At 57.3% G+C, this 16,812-nt stretch overlaps 1 protein-coding gene across 9 annotated transcripts in view; it reads right to left on the bottom strand.

The window, feature by feature from the left end:
- CFAP74 (cilia and flagella associated protein 74) overlaps positions 1 to 16,812 on the bottom strand; it is an 81,919-nt gene that overhangs the window by 53,976 nt on the left and 11,131 nt on the right. For all 9 annotated transcript variants that reach the window (XR_008526174.1, XM_054557474.1, XM_054557478.1 and 6 more), the window contains exons 2-6: positions 14,707 to 14,792; positions 12,741 to 12,825; positions 12,377 to 12,520; positions 10,842 to 10,940; positions 9,218 to 9,322 (exon numbers count right to left, since the gene is read on the bottom strand). Coding sequence is in view for 8 of the 9 variants with exons in the window: in XM_054557474.1 (XP_054413449.1) it covers positions 9,218 to 9,322; positions 10,842 to 10,940; positions 12,377 to 12,520; positions 12,741 to 12,825; positions 14,707 to 14,773 (500 nt within the window). In the remaining variant the exon portion in view is untranslated. The remainder of the gene's footprint in view (positions 1 to 9,217; positions 9,323 to 10,841; positions 10,941 to 12,376; positions 12,521 to 12,740; positions 12,826 to 14,706; positions 14,793 to 16,812) is intronic.

Genomic DNA, 16,812 nt, shown 5'->3' with positions numbered 1-16,812 from the left:
ACTGCATTTTAGAAACTGGGCATGCCATGTTCTTTGTTGGGGTAATTTTAAACAGTTGGCTTCTTTTCAGGGAGCACGGGTCACTTCGGATCTCTGGCTGGCGTCCTGCCACGCAGCGCGTTCACTGCTCCCCGAGTCTGGGGGACTCCGCGGAGCTTCCATGTGCGGGTTATTTCTATTCCTCCCTCGCGTGACTCATGAAATTCTTTAATCAGAGGATTCATGCTCCCATCAGTTCTGCAAAACGCTCAGTCATTGTTCTGCTGGCTGTCACTTCCCCTGCCTGGTGATCAGTGCTCCAGTGGCCGTGGGAGCTAACAGCTTGCAGGGTCTCTTAGGAAAGAGGCAAGACGCTATCCCAGATGCTGTCGTCGCCCGTTCCTGCTGCTGTAGGAAAACACCCACGACCGGGTCTTTGCAAACAACAGAATTTCGTTCCTCACAGTTCTGGAGGCCATGGTCCAGGTGCCCACAGCTTCGATGGCCCATGAAAGCCTGTTCCTCAAAGGCGGTGCCTGTCTGTGTCCTCATGTGGCAGAGGGACAGAAGGGCTCCCTCAAGCCGTTTTACGAGGCACCAATTGCCTCCACGGGGGCAGAGATGGCCAAATCTCCCAGAGACCCCACCTCTTCCTGCCGTCACCTCCAGGGCGGATTTGGTTTGGACGTGTGTCCCCCGCAGGTCTCGTGTTGAACAGGAGCCCCCAGTATTGGAGGTGGCCTGGTGGGAGGTGTTGGGGTTGTGGGGCGGCTCCCTCATGAAGGGATGGGCCGTCTCCTTGGTGACAAGTGAGTTCACGGAAGATCTGGTTCTTTGAAAATGTGTGGCACCTCCACCCTCTTGCCTCCCCTCCTGCCATGGGAGACACAGCTCCTTCCCCTTCCACCGTGATTGGAGGCTTCCTGAGGCTTCCTGAGAAGCAGATGCCATCACGTTCCCTGTACAGCCTGCAGAACCCTGACCAATCAAACCTCTTTTCTTCTTATTTTTATTTCTTTTAAAATGCATCTCGCTCTGTCCACCAGGCTGGAGTGCAGTGGCATGATCTCAGCTCACTGCAACCTCCACCTCCCAGGTTCAAGAGATTCTCCTGCCTCAGCCTCTTGAATAGCTGGGATTACAGGCAAGCACCACCACGCCCAGCTAGTTTTTGTATTTTTATTAGAGACGGGGTTTCACCATGTTGGCCGGGCTGGTCTCAAACTCCTGACCTCAGGTGATCCGCCCACCTTGGCCTCCCAAACTGCTGGGATTACAGGTGTAAGTCACTGCGTCCGGCCCAAACCTCTTTTCTTTTTTTTTGAGACAAAGTCTCGCTCTGTCGCCCAGGCTGGAGTACAGTGGTGCGGTCTCAGCTCACTGCAAGCTCCGCCTCCCGAGTTCACACCATTCTCCTGCCTCAGCCTCCCGAGTAGCTGGGACTACAGGCGCCCGCCACCATGCCCGGCTAATTTTTTGTATTTTTTTAGTAGAGACGAGTTTTCACCGTGTTAGCCAGGATGGTCTCAATCTCCTGACCTCGTGATCCACCCGCCTCGGCCTCCCAAAGTGCTGGGATTACAGGCGTGAGCCACCGCGCCCGGCCACCTCTTTTCTTTATATGACCCAGTGTCAGGCATTTCACAAAGACTGATGAACAATAGCGTTGAGTTCCAGCACACCAATTTCAGGGGCGCTGGCCTTCAGAGCAGAGCAGAGGCTGATTGGGAAAGATTGGGATTTTGAGAATGGGAGCAAGGACATTTGAGGGTATCTGCACACATCTGAGCGAGTGCCCCAAACCGCCAAGCCCCTCTGCATATCCGTCCACAAGGAAGCAGCCTTCCCCTCCCTCGAAGGCAGGCTCTGCTGCCTGGGGGCCCCGTAACACCTCCCTGAGGGGCTGCCAGAGCTCCTCATGACCCCCTTGCCATCCTCTCTGGCCCAGATGCTCCCAGGGGCAGGAACAAAGTCTGAACTGAGAGGAGAAGGATCCTAGAGGGGAAGAATGTAGCCAATCTACACAGCAGGACTTGGGGGAAGGTGTGTGGGAATGAATTCCAACCCTGCCAGACCACAGAGGGAAGAGCCTGTCCGAGGCTGGCCTGGGCATCTGATGTGGACGTGCCGCCAGCTCACCCACCCACCACAGGCGGCTCCCATCACAAGCTCAGCTGATTGAGGAAACCTGGACCCAAGAGAGACCTGCGCCGCAGAAAGCTAGATGCCAGAAAGTCATGCAGAAGAAGGAATCCAAATGTTTGGAGAGATAACATGTTGGAAAGTTTGTTGTTGCTGTTGTTGAGATGGCGTCTCGCTCTGTCGCCCAGGCTGGAGTGCAATGGCGCAGTCTCAGCTCACTGCAGCCTTGACCTCCTGGGCTTTCTTAATCAATCCTCCCACCTCAGCCTCTTGAGTAGCTGGGATTACAGGTGCACGCCGCCACACCCAGCTAAGTTTGGTATTTTTTGTAGAGATGGGGTTTCACCATGTTCCCAGGCTGATCTCAAACTCCTGGGCTCAAATGATCTGCCCACCTTGGTCTCCCAAAGTGTTGGGATTACAGGCGTGAGCCGCTGCATCCAGCTGTTGGCGAGTGTGACAGCGAGTGTGACCACATATAGAAGACATGTTCTTCGTTGCGGCTCCAGCGAGGAGAGTCCTGTGCCCTTTGAAAGCACTGAGGGGCAGTCTGGACTGCGCGGGGGCCCGGGCAGGGATGCTCTGTTGCCTGTTGCCTTGGGGATCCCTGTTGCCTTGGGGCGATGCTGGACCTGGGAGGGGTGGTGGAGCCCTGGGGTGCTGCTAGGCCTGGGAGAGAGCCGGGCTGGTTCCTCGGTGGGCAGCAGGGCAGTGTGTCTCAGCATGGACGGGTGGAAGGGGTTTGGGGCAGTGGTTAATTGATTTTGGGGTCCCTAGGGCTGAAGTAGATGGGGACCCCACTCAAGTCCAGTTTATCTGAAGAGCCAGTGTGGTCAGTCGCAGAGGTGATGATGAAGGTTGGAGGGTGGAGAGATGGGACCTGGCTGGTTTTGAAGATGGAGGAGGAACGCAGGCAGCTTTGGAGCTGGAAAAGGCGAGGACATGGATTCTCCTCGGAGGCTTCCGTGGGGAACCAGCCCTGCCCACACCTTGACTTTAGCCCAGTGGGACCCGTGTTGGGCCAATGACCTCTAGAACTGCAAGCTCATAAATCCACGTCCTGCTGAGCTGTTAGGTTTGCGGATTTGTCACTGCAGCAATGGGACATGTGTGCAGTCAGGGAAGCCTCAGAGCAGGTCAGGCCACAGCACCAGCGCCCTGCCGTGGGTCCCACGTGGCCAAGCGGGGTGCACACAAAGCTCCTCTTCGTGCTGAGCTGGGCGTGGGAAGGCGTCACGTGACGAGGCTGCACAGAACACGCATGTCGTGCTGAGCTGGGCGCGGGAAGGCGTCACGTGACGAGGCTGCGCAGCACACGCATGTCGTGCTGAGCTGGGCGCGGGAAGGCGTCACGTGACGAGGCTGCGCAGAACACGCGTGTCGTGCTGAGCTGGGCGCGGGAAGGCGTCACGTGACGTGGCTGCGCAGAACACGTGTGTCGTGCTGAGCTGGGCGTGGGAAGGCGTCACGTGATGTGGCTGCGCAGAACACGCGTGTCGTGCTGAGCTGGGCGTGGGAAGGTGTCACGTGACGTGGCTGCGCAGAACACGCGTGTGATTGCTCATGGCCTGCCTCCCACCACGGAAGCAGCCTCCACCGGGCAGGGCTCTGCTGCTTCATTCACGGGAGAGGCCCAAAGGCTTCGGATGGGGTCTGGCACGCAGTGGGCGCCCTCTTACCACGTGGGGAAGATGGGTGAATGAGAGACTGTATCTAAGCCACCAGCACAGATTCAGGCACCTCGCAGCAGCCCCCCAGGCACAGGGATGGGTCCCGCGCAGGCCCACACGGTGCTAAGGACCGGGAGGTGGTGTGAGCAGGCAGGGTCGTCTCTAGGGCCTTCTTTGGGGGTTCCTGGGACCTGCTGGCCGGGAAATGCCCGTGAGTCCACAGACGCTTCTGCCAGCCCACGGCCCCCTGCAGAGATGCTGGTCCTGGTAGAGCTGCATGTGAGACACATGCGGCATCCCGTCTCCAAGATGATTCCAAGGACCCCCGGCTGTTCATGCCTGAGGCCCCTCCACGGGGTCTCGGGCTGGCCTGAACACCCCGAGCCCAACCCCCTGCCCAGACCACGACCCTCAGAAACCGAGACCCTCAGAAACCGAGACCATCACGCCTGCTGCCTTAGGCAGCTAAGGGCTGGGGTGGCCTGTTCTGTGGCTGCGGATGACGCACATGGTGTGGCAGCAGTGACACGTGCTGGGGAAGGTTCAGGTGCTGTTCCCAGAACGCGGTTTGGGTCCCGAAGCAGCGGCCAGCCTCGCGCCCGCCACCTGTCCCAGAGCCACAACAGAGGACTCCTAGGGTTGACGCTGGAAGCGGGGACCACGCTCTCCAAGCTGCCCCTCGTGCACACCCGTGCTATTTCATTTCTGTGCCCTCTCCGTTGGGCTCTACTGCTGGAATCCCCCATTCCAGAGGGAGGAGGCCTTGAAGAGAGACCCTACAACAATTCCATTGACTGGAAGTTGAAGCTGCACCGAGCCATCTGGTGCCCCTTGTGCCCCTGGGCCCCTTGTGCCCCCTGTGCCCCCTGTGCCTAGAGACGACAAAAGGAGTCACCACATTGGCCACGGAGACCTTGACTGCAAGCGGGGGGGGCTGCCTCCAATGGGACCCAGAGGAAAAACGCCTGGAACCCGGGGACCCTCGGGGGCTGGCACAGCCATTCTCAGCAGGGAAGTGAACGGACAGTGGGCACCCCCCAAGCAGGACAGTCAGCTATGGACAGACAGGGCCACGCAAGACACCCAGCCGTGGACAGACACGGAGGCATGCAGGACACCCAGCCGTGGACACACGCGGGGACACGCAGGACACCCAGCCGTGGACAGACACGGGGGCACGCAGGACACCCAGCCGTGGACACACGCGGGGACACGCAGGACACCCAGCCGTGGACAGACACGGGGGCACGCAGGACACCCAGCCGTGGACACACGCGGGGACACGCAGGACACCCAGCCGTGGACAGACACGGGGGCACGCAGGACACCCAGCCGTGGACACACGCGGGGACACGCAGGACACCCAGCCGTGGACAGACACGGGGGCACGCAGGACACCCAGCCGTGGACACACGCGGGGACACGCAGGACACCCAGCCGTGGACAGACACGGGGGCACGCAGGACACCCAGCCGTGGACACACGCGGGGGCGCGCAGGACACCCAGCCGTGGACACACGCGGGGACGCGCAGGACACCCAGCCGTGGACAGACACGGGGGCGCGCAGGACACCCAGCCGTGGACACACGTGGGGACGCGCAGGACACCCAGCCGTGGACAGACACGGGGGCGCGCAGGACACCCAGCCGTGGACACACGTGGGGACGCGCAGGACACCCAGCCGTGGACAGACACGGGGGCGCGCAGGACACCCAGCCGCGGACAGACACGGGGGTGCGCAGGACACCCAGCCGTGGTCACACGCAGGGACACGCAGGACACACAGCCGTGGACAGACACGGGGGCGCGCATATGCATGAGCCGCATGCCTCAGGCTGCGCCCGGGATCCGGGCACCGGGGAGCGCCCTGCAAACATCCACTGGAGCGAAGTCCTAGAAAATTTAACACTGGGTAGAGAGCAGACCAGAGGTTGCCTGATGGAGTGGGGGTGCCCACTGAAGACGTGCAGGGAACGTTCCGGATGCTTTGTATTGCATGCAAATTAGACCCAGACAAAGCTGGCTTAAAGGAGAGTCCACGGGCAGTCCGGCAGCAGCTGGGCCCACAGGAGGAGGGCGGCAGGTGGGCTCCGGGGGCTCGGGGCCACCTGCGGGTAGGGATGGGGCAACTACCTGCCTGAAATGAGGATGGTGGGAGGCAGGGTTCGCACCATCAGAGAAGGGGGGTGAGATAGACCTGCGGCTTTGGTTGTGATTACAATCCCAGATGTGAACGGGTGTTTTTCAGTACAGGCAGGCAGAGCTGCGCGCGTTTCCCACCTGTCTACTGACGGTTAAGGGGCTGGGTCCAGGCAAGGGCAGGGAAGAAGAAGGGGAACCTGAGCCTCTCACTGTGCCCAAAAATGCCCACAGAGCGACAGACATGAACGCAGGATGTGGAAGGATGCCACCGCCAAACTCGAGGCGGCTGGAGCACCCAGACAAATCCTGATGGGCCGGATCATATCCGCAGGGACACAGCACCCCAGCCTACACGGTGAGCAAACATGGAGGGGAGAGCGCTCCCCTAACGGTGGAAAGCCAACTAATAGGAAGGGATGGTGGGAAGGGATGGTGGGAAGGGATGGTGGGAAGGGGTGCTGGGAAGGGGTGCTGGGAAGGGGTGGTGGGAAGGGGTGGTGGGAAGGGGTGGTGGGAAGGGGTGGTGGGAAGGGATGCTGGGAAGGGATGCTGGGAAGGGATGGTGGGAAGGGATGCTGGGAAGGGATGCTGGGAAGGGATGCTGGGAAGGGATGCTGGGAAGGGATGGTGGGAAGGGATGGTGGGAAGGGATGCTGGGAAGGGATGCTGGGAAGGGATGCTGGGAAGGGATGGTGGGAAGGGATGGTGGGAAGGGATGCTGGGAAGGGATGCTGGGAAGGGATGGTGGGAAGGGATGGTGGGAAGGGATGGTGGGAAGGGATGCTGGGAAGGGATGCTGGGAAGGGATGGTGGGAAGGGATGGTGGGAAGGGATGCTGGGAAGGGATGCTGGGAAGGGATGGTGGGAAGGGATGGTGGGAAGGGATGCTGGGAAGGGATGGTGGGAAGGGATGGTGGGAAGGGATGGTGGGAAGGGATGGTGGGAAGGGATGGTGGGAAGGGATGCTGGGAAGGGATGGTGGGAAGGGATGCTGGGAAGGGATGGTGGGAAGGGATGGTGCAACTGGAAACTGATCCCTTGAAGCCGTCACAGCAGGAATGAATTCTGGCAAGAAATACGGAGGGATGCCAGCGCTCGTGTGAAAGGGGACATGGAGCGGGATTTCCCAGCCTCAAAGCTTCTGCCCACAAGCTACGCATCAGTTTCCAAGGGAACGGTGTCGCTGCACTGAAGAAGCCAGCGGCCCCACAGCAGGGCTGGCAGCCATCATGTGTCCCACGAGAGGACACCCGGGGGACTGGCTATCACCCCCAGAGGCATTGAGCACGGGCGCTGTGCGGAACAGCCCCTGGCCTGCGATCCTCAGAACCGCAAGGTCCACCTGTCACAGAAGAACCGAGGCTCCTTCTGACTGGGGGAGGTGAGGGGCCACCCTCGACACAACACCCACGTGGGCTCCAGGGACGGCTCTGGGACGCGGGGCCGAGGGGCACAGGGGGTCTTGGTGCCATTTTGCAGCTCTTCTGTAAGTTTGGAATTGTGTCAAAATAAAACTTTATTTATTTATTTTTTGAGATGGAGTCTCACTCTGTCGCCCAGGCTGGAGTGCAGTGGAGCGATCTTGACTCACTGCAGGCTCTGCCTCCCAGGTCCACACCATTCTCCTGCCTCAGCCTCCCGAGTAGCTGGGACTACAGGCGCCCGCCACCATGCTCAGCTAATTTTTTGTATTTTTAGTAGAGACGGGGTTTCACCGTGTTAGCCAGGATGGTCTCGATCTCCTGACCTCGTGATCTGCCCACCTCGGCCTCCCAAAGTGCTGGGATGATAGGCATGAGCCACCGCGCCCGGGCTTTTTTTTTTTTTTTTTAAAGACAGAGTCTTGCTCTCTCTGTCACCCAGGCTGGAGTGTGGCGGCGCAATCTTGGCTCACTGCAACCTCTACCTCTGGGCTCCAGCGATTCTCCTGCCTCAGCCTCCCAAGTAGCTGGGATTACAGGCACGCACCACCAAGCCCAGTTAATTTTTGTATTTTTAATAGAGACAGGGTTTTGCCATGTTGCCCAGGCTGGTCTTGAACTCCTGACCTCAGGTGATCCACCCGCCTTGGCCTCCCAAAGTGTTGGGATTATAGGCATGAGCCACTGGGCCCAGCCCAAAAACTTTTTTTTTTTTTTTTTAAAGAAGTGGACAATCACAGCAACCTGGTAAAGTGAGGCCGTCGGGGGTTCATTGCCCTGTGAAGCCCCCCGCGCTGAGCCCCCCGCGCTGGTGCAGGTGTTGCTGAGCAGCGAGAGGGGCACGACAGAGACAGTTGTCAAAGGAGGGCCACAGGGGACAGTGCTCTCCTCCGCGCTCAGCCGCAGCTGGGTTCAGCGTCCTGTCCTCCCCTGCACCCTTCCCGCTGCCCACACAGGTGGGGCCACGGTGCAGAGCACTGGACACCAGCTTGGGTCGTGACTACATCACAGTGAGCGCAGGTCAGAGACTGGGTCAAAGCCCAGTGGTGTCTTCAGTGGGGTGAGGCTGAGATGTTAGGTCGCACGAGGGCTGGTGGCATGGGCACTCTTGGGGGTGGGGTGGCCTGAGGCCCACACTCAGCCCTCTCTGTGCCCCCTGCCCTGCCCAGGCTGGAAAGCTTAGGTCATCCCGGGCATGTGCAGGGTCAGTGCTGTGGACGTCTTGGACCCGGCTGCAGCTCCCGGGCTGGGGGCTGTGTGGTTCGGGAGTCCTACTTGAGGTCAGCTCAGGGTCCCCTCAGTCACTCTGAGCAATTTGTGCACCTTCCCAAACCCCTTCTTGCCAAACTCGCCAAAGGCAACTCGACGCATCCAACCCAGCTCCACAGGAAAGCATTTAGGACGAGGCAGCTGTCTCTCTCCTGGGTTTTGAAAACCCAGCTCGCTGTTCTGTGGAAGCACAAAGCATGAGAAACGAGGAAAGAGGAAAAAGAACCTGATTTTGGAGTTCCTAGGAACATAAACAAACCCAGAGAAACTGAAAAAGGCGACGTGAAGATTAATCCTTCCAACCACTGCATTCGCCGAGTCCCCTTTCCACTTCCCAGCAGTTTGCCAGTCAGGTGCAAAACCCCCCAGATCTTGCTCTCTGCCCCCAGAGAGCAAGGACCCGCACCGTTCTGGGACCCGCCTGCTGCCAGTCCCAGCTCCACACCCGCCTGATGCCAGTCCCGGCTCCACACCCGCCTGATGCCAATCCCGGCTCCACACCCGCCTGATGCCAGTCCCAGCTGCACACCCGCCTGATGCCAGTCCTGGCTGCACACCCGCCTGCTGCCAGTCCCGGCTCCACACCAACTCACTCGCTCTCCTTCAGCACGGCCTCAGTCCTCGACTGCAGGTCTCTCTCGTTCTCCAGCTCCGCAAACAGGCGTCTGGACACGGCCTGGAGACGGCCCACGGCGGCCCTGCAGTGGCGAAGGGACAGGCTGGATGTGTGTCAGGCCTCAGTCACCCAGGGGCCATCCAGGTTCACCTGGCGCTCCCTGGCCTCCTCTCCCTCAGGAGGGAAATCTTGGCGCTGGGCCACCTAGCCGGTGGAGTGTGGGGCTGGCGGGAGGCTCTCCACATGCTCACTTTCCGCTGGCACAGCCCCAGGGGGAGTGAGGGCTTGGGGAGCCTGCCCTGGACCCTCAGTTGCCCCTGCACGAAGCCCCTGGGGGCAGCAGCCATCCAGGCCTCTGACCCGGGAAGGACTCAGCACGTGTGACAAGCCCCAGGCCCTCGCGTCAGGGTGCCCTGGGTCCCCTCCCTCCCTCCTGCTCCCCTCCTGGGCATCATCCACCCCAGCGCACATCCAGCACCAGCCCAGCCACGTTCCTAGAGACCACTTCCTGGGCGGTGGGCGGTTGCCCACGAGAGCGGCACAGCGTGATGCTGGCCAGAGGTCCCAGCCATGTGGACATGGGGGGGTGGGCTTTGAGCAGCTGGCCGGGTACGGCGGTCACTCCTACATCCTGGGTGCCACAGTCCAGGAATGAGGCAGGTCAAAATCCTGCAGAGGGCCGGGCGCAGTGGCTTATGCCTGTAATCCCAGCACTTTGGGAGGCCGAGGCGGGTGGATCACGAGGTCAGAAGTTCAAGACCAGCCTGGCCAAGATGGTGAAACCCCATCTCTACTAAAAATACAAAAAAAAATTAGCCAGGTGTGGTGGTACGTGCCTGTAATCCCAGCTACTCCCAGAGGCTGAGGCAGAGAATTGCTTAAAGCTGGAGGGGCAGAGGTTGCAGTGAGCCGAGACTGCGCCACTGCACTCCAGCCTGAGCAACAGAGCGAGACTCCCTCTCAAAAAACAAACAAACAAACAAACAAAAAACGCCGCAGTGGCCCGAAGCCCCTCACCCTCCAGGGCCGGGAGGACCTGCTGGTTCCCTTGTCCCTGGCTGCTGGACCTCTGCTCCCCATGGCTGCACTAGCACCTCCAGGACGGGCACCCCGCTGGGGCCTTCCAGGGCTGGGCTGACCTCGGCAGGCCCTGCAGGCACCCGGTGCCCCCGGAGGGTGAGATGAGGCCAGAGCTGCAGCTGTGGAGCCAGGCTCCGGGAGCAATGCCTGTCGGTGAGTATTGGTGTTTCCAGCGTCCCCCAGGCCCTCCCGCCTGGGAGTGTGGGACCCATGTAGGCCTCTCACCTCTCACCCCACCCTCAGCTGCCTCACCCTGCTGCTCCAGGCAAGAGTGGCCAGAGGGGCCTTCCCCTGACTGCTGACCCACTCGGCCCTGCCTCCCAGAGATCCAGCCCCAGCACCCTCCAGACCCCAGCTTTGCCGATCTCACGTGCTTCTGTGTGTTTGTGTTGTGGCCTCACACTGGGGCTCCTCATCGGCCTGAACACAGCAGGCGCTTCACGCCTCACTTTGAGTGAACCAATGAACCTCCGGCCCTGACCTCATGCCCGGTTCCCTGCCCCCTGGCGAGGGCCACCTACATGTTGCCCGCCTCTTCCTCTGTGGCGATCTCGGCTGCCACAGCCTCCTGCTGCTTGTTGATCAGGTCCCGCCTCTGCCGACAGGCGCGCAGCTCCCCTCTGGAACAGGGAAGCAAGGGTCAGATGATGGTTCCCTGAAACTCCAGCCCCCGAAGTGACAGTGGGCGTGGCAATGGGGCCAGGTGAGGCAGAGCCAGACCCCCAGAGCCCCCCTCGCCCAGGCCAGGGGTGTCTCTAACACCTTCAAGCCACACAAGCAGGGTCTTGTCGTCCATTTTCAGAAAACTCTGCCCAGGGGCAGTTGTGTGGCCCCCGCCCGAAGGTGACATGCTCCCCAGGGCCGAGGACAGTGCAGGAGCGGGAGGGAACCTGGGTCTGCGTAAACAAGCGCGCTCCTGCGTGTGAAGTGCACATGGTGGGAGGTCTGGGGCCCACGGGAGGGGAGGAGCTGGAGCTCCTCCACCATCTTCCAGAGTGCGGGCCGGGACAAAATCCAGTTCACACGGTAGCTCCTGGGGACGACTCCGGCCTCAGGAACAAACAACGGAGCAAAGGCCAGAGCACGAACCCTGGAGGTCACTTTTTTTTTCCTGAGACAGAGCCTCGCTTGTCACCCAGGCTGGAGTGCAGCGGCGCGATCTCGGCTCACTGCAACCTCCGCCTCCCGGGTTCAAGCGATTCTGCTGTCTCAGTATCCCAAGTAGCTGGGACTACAGGCGCCTGCCACCACGCACAGCTAATTTTTGTATTTTTAGTAGAGACGGGGTTTCACCATATTGGCCAGGCTGGTCTCAAACTCCTGACCTCAGATGATCCACCCGCCTCGGCTTCCCAAAGTGCTGGGATTACAGGCGTGAGCCACCGCGCCCAGCCATGAAGGTCACTTGGAAGACACACGGGCGCTGCAGGAGCTGAGGAGGGAAATCATAGTTTCCCCGGGTGAAGTACCCAAGTTAGGTGCCCAAGTTATGGGCAAGAAGTTATGCAGAACATTTGTCTTTCAGTTTTTTATTTTTAGAGACAGGGTCTTGCTCTGTCACCCAGGCTTGCTGCAGCCTTGACCTCCTGGGCTCAAGTGATCCTCTGGCCTCAGCCTCCTAAGTCGCTGGGACCACAGGTGTGTGCCACCACTCTCAGCTGAATGTTTTTATTTTTTTAGGAGACACTGAAATATTTAGGACTGAAGTATCATGTCTGTGATTTGCTTTAAAATAATTTAGCACAAAACCCCATAGATATAAAATACAAACACAGAGAAAGAAGCTACAGCGAAAGCTTGACAGTTGGCAACTCCAGGTGGCACTGGGGGCAGCGGGGCCACTTGTTTCCGCCTTTTCTGTGGGAAGGGGGCTGGGAGCGCTGGGCACCAGCTCCTGGGTGGGGCTTGCAGAACTTCTCCTCCATGGAGACCCTGTGGGACCCTCCCTTGCAGGCCCTCAGGGTGACGACAGGCACAGGACCACCCGTGTTGCACCCGTGTCACGGCCTGGGGGGCAGCAAGAGGTGCAGGTGCAGCGGCCTCAGCCCCAGCTCACCTCATCTTCTCAATGAAAAGCTCTTGCTCCTCATGCATCTTATCCAGGGCGCTCAGGTTCTGTCGCAGGTGAAATGCCTGCATTCTGTCCTCAGCTGTTTTCTTCTTCAATTTATCAGCATCAGTATCTAGTTCTTTCACTGAGCTTAGGATGAAAAAGATGTCAGCTGCCACCACCCCAGCTGCAGGCTCAGAACTCATTCCTCGGTGTGGCCTGCCAGGGTAGGTGCCTGACAGTTCTGCTTCAGGGCGGGAGCTGTGGGAGCTACAGCCTGTGGGAGGGAGGAAGCAGCCGCCCCACTCCCTTTACCCACCCCCTACACCCCACCCCCACCCCCACCCCCACCCCTGATCCTCCTAGTTACCTGCTGTGTCCTGGGTCCACGTCATCCTCAGCTTCCTGCAGAAGACATTTGATGTCAAACTCCGGATCCTCTAATTCATCTCTTTCTAGAAATCAAGGCAAGAGTTTAAAAAAAAAAAAAAAAAAAAAAAAAAAAAAGCAGATCAAACATTTGCGTCTGAAGTTTTAGGATAAATCTTTTTCTTTTTTTGGGACAGGGTGTAAGGAACCTGGCTGCACTGCACCCACTCAGGCACAGGCAGGGGTAAACAGCCTGGGTGACTCAGTGGGATTGGGGCGCTGGCGCCCCGAGAGAGAGAGTCAGGGACGTCCGTCTTTGCAGACGGACAGCGGGGAGCCAGGGCACAGCACCGCCTGGCTCGTGCCCAGAGAAAGAGTTAAGCTGCTGACCTTGAAGTCAAGGGAGAGCCAGCCACGCAGCTGTGTGTGTGGGAGCCGCCGGACTAACCAGCCAGGACAGGGCAGACAGTGTGACAGAAAGCTGCTGGGGAGAGCTGCTGCTGAATAAAATCCTTTTTCACCTGCCTACAGCCCCCCGAGTGTTCCTTCTGCTCATCCACCCCCTCCCTTTGGACCTCAGCATGACGTTCGGTGTAGTCATGAACCTGACATGGAGTCTCTGTTGCCCAGGCTGGAGTACGGTGGCGCGATCTCGGCTCTCTGCCACCTTCGCCTCCCAGGTTCAAGGGATCCTCCTACCTCAGCCTCCTGAGTAGCTGAGGCTACAGGTGTGTCCTACCATGCCTGGCTAATTTTTATATTTTTAGTAGAGAGAGGGTTTCCCCATGATGACCAGGCTGGTCTTGAACTCCTGACCTCAAGTGAGCCACCCATCTCGGCCTCCCCAAGTGCTGGGATGACAGGCGTGGGCCACCACACCTGGCCAGTTTTAGGATAAATCTTGGCAAGCTCTAACTTGATGATTCTCAAAGCAAAATCCAAGGAACCCTGAGAGTCCCTTAGTGTCTTCCAGGGCCTGCGAGGTGAAAACTGTCTTCATGATCACATTCGCACGCCATTTGTCTCCTCACTTTCTTCCCATGAGAGGACAGTGGCATTTTCCAGAGGCCGCATGACAGGTGACGTCACAACAGACAGCTCTGAGACTCCAGCTGTCTTCCGTTAAACCCGACTCTTAAAGTTACCGCTAATAGGTTCGTTATTGCTATTTTAAGTGGCTAAGTATTAAAATGTTTCCAGCTTTAATTTTTGATACAGTAAGTATGGAAAGATACAGGCAACAAAAACAAATGTTCTCTGGGTCTTCAATAATTTTTAAGAATGTAAAGGGGTTCTCAGACAAAAGAGGCTGAAGGTCACCATCTCAGAAGATTACAGTGGACTTCCGGCAAAACACAGCAAAGGGAACACAGTTTTTCTTCCCTTCGTTAAATCTCAGTAAAAATGACGGAAAAGGCAGAAAGCCAGAGGCACAAGGAGGGGCGGGAGAGGGAGACGGTGGCGGGGGGCGGTGGGGGGGAGAAGGCCACACAGCGCCAGGAGCTGACTCAGCACACAACAGAACCCAAAACGGGGTGGGGAGTGGGGTGGGGGTAGGAAGGAAATGCGTTCCCAGATTGCGATGGCCTGCCTGTGCCCAGAACTAGAACCAAATCAAGGCACGTCTCAGAAACATTTCAGATCATCAGAGATTTTTTAAAAACAGCTTCCAGGAAAAGAAAACAAAAATAGGTCACATTCAAAGGATTGGGATAAAAATGGCATCAGATTTCTCAATACTGATGTTGGAAACTAGAAAACTATGGTCTGCCGCCATCAACATCTCAGCCACAATTTATCTTTCTTTCAAATAAAGACAATAATATAAGCTCCCTCTGTGAGAGAAAAATATGAGTGTAAAAGATCCCCTCTCCCAGAAATAAAGGGAATTAAAGGGCGACTATGAAGCTTGTCATTTGTCTGTCTTGTTGCTGAAACTTGTGTTACTGTTAAAGAAGCTTCATTACCATCTTCCAAAAGGGGGGCATCGGCCAAAAGCTCATCCTTGGGGAGCAGGCTGCCGTCGTCCTCCATGCTGGGAGATAGAAATTAGCTGCAAAAGATGATCACAAAATATAGATCAATAAAATCATAGATTTAAAAAACGGTGAATTAACCATTTCTCTTAAAGAAGACATTAAGAAAACAAATGACAGATTAGGAAAAAATATTTGCAGCACACATATCTGACACAGGTCTTAACATCTGGAACACATGAAGAGCTCCTATCAACCACATAAAGGCCAAACTCCAGTTTAAAAGGTCAAAAGAGGCTGGGCGCGGTGGCTCACGCCTATAATCCCAGCACTTCGGGAGGCCGAGGCAGGTGGATCACCTGAGGTCAGGAGTTCCAGACCAGCCCGGCCAACATGGTGAGGCTACAGTGAGCTGTGATTGCACCACTGCACTCCAGCCTGGGCAACAGAGTGAGACCCTGTCACAAAAGAAAAAAGAAACTGCCCAACAGTATCCCCGAGTATCACTTTACACTCCCACCAGCAAATACAAAATTAAAATAATGAAATACAAAATTAGCTGGGTGTGGTGGCAAGTGCCTATAATCCCAGCTACTCTGGAGGCTGAGGCAGGAGAATTGCTTGAACTCGGGAGGCAGAGGTTGCAGTGAGCCGAGATCGTGCCACTGCACTCCAGCCTGGGGACAAGAGCGAGACTCCGTCTCAAGAAAAAAATGTCAAAAGATTTGGAATTCCATAAGAAAAGAGATACACAAATGGCCAATATGCATGTGAAACTCTGTGTAACATCAGTATCTTTAGGGAAATATGAATCAAGCCATAATGAGATACTACTATATACTGATTAGAATGCCTGAGATCGGCCGGGCGCGATGGCTCACGCCTGTAATCCCAGCACTTTGGGAGGCCGAGGTGGGCGGATCACAAGGTCAGGTGATTGAGACCATCCCGGCTGACACGGTGAAACCCCGTCTCTACTAAAAAACAGACAAAATTAGCCGGGCGTGGTGGCGGGCACCTGTGGTCCCAGCTACTCAGGAGGCTGAGGCAGGAGAATGGCGTGAACCCAGGAGGCGGAGCTTGCAGTGAGCCGAGATCGCGCCACTGCCCTCCAGCCTGGGTGACAGAGCGAGACTCCATCTCAAAAAAAAAAAAAGCCTGAGATCAAAACGCTGCCAACAGTGAGCACTGGCAAGGCTATGGAAGGGCTGGCATCGTCACGTGTTGCTGGTGGGAGTGTAAAGGGATACTCTGGAATACTGTTGGGCAATTTCTTTTTTCTTTTGTGACAGGGTCTCACTCTGTTGCCCAGGCTGGAGTGCAGTGATGCAATCACAGTTCACTGCAGCCTCAAACTTCCGGGCTCAAGCAATCTTCCCGCCTCAGCTTCACAAGTAGCTAAGACTACACGCACATGCTGCCATGCCCAGGTAATTTTCAAATTATTGGTTGACACGGTGGGTCTGTCTTTGTTGCCCAGGCTAGTCTTGAACTCCTGGTCTCAGCCAGGATTCACCCACCTCAACCTCCCAAAGTGCTGGGATTACAAGCTGGAGCCACTACATCTGGCACCAAACACATTTTTTTTTTTTTTTTTGGAGATGGAGTCTCACTCAGTCTCCCAGGCTGGAGTGCAGTGGCGCGATCTTGGCTCACTGCAAGCTCCGCCTCCCGGGTTCACGCCATTCTCCTGCCTCAGCCTCCTGAGTAGCTGGGACTACAGGCGCCCGCCACTACGCCCAGCTAATTTTTTTGTATTTTTATTAGAGATGGGGTTTCACTGTGTTAGCCAGGATGGTCTCGATCTCCTGACCTCGTGATCCACCTGTCTCGGCCTCCCAAACTGCTGGGATTACAGGCGTGAGCCACCGCGCCCAGTCCAAAAACAATTCTTAAATAATTTCAAAATTATCATTACACTTTGCTTATCCTTTTGGGAATGTTAGGAGCTTGCTAGTGTGAAACTCTTGGTACCAAATCTTCTGTGTCCAGATGTTGGAACTAAATAATTTCACTTAAGAAACAGGCTGGGCGCAGTGGCTCGCGCTTATAATCCCAGCACTTTGGGAGGCTGAGGTGGGCAGATCACTTGAGGTC

This window comes from Pongo abelii, chromosome 1 (genome assembly GCF_028885655.2).
Source record: "Pongo abelii isolate AG06213 chromosome 1, NHGRI_mPonAbe1-v2.0_pri, whole genome shotgun sequence".
Taxonomy (NCBI): Eukaryota; Metazoa; Chordata; class Mammalia; order Primates; family Hominidae; genus Pongo; species Pongo abelii.
Note: the sequence above shows the minus strand (reverse complement) of the source record. Positions and strands in the feature narration are given on the sequence as shown.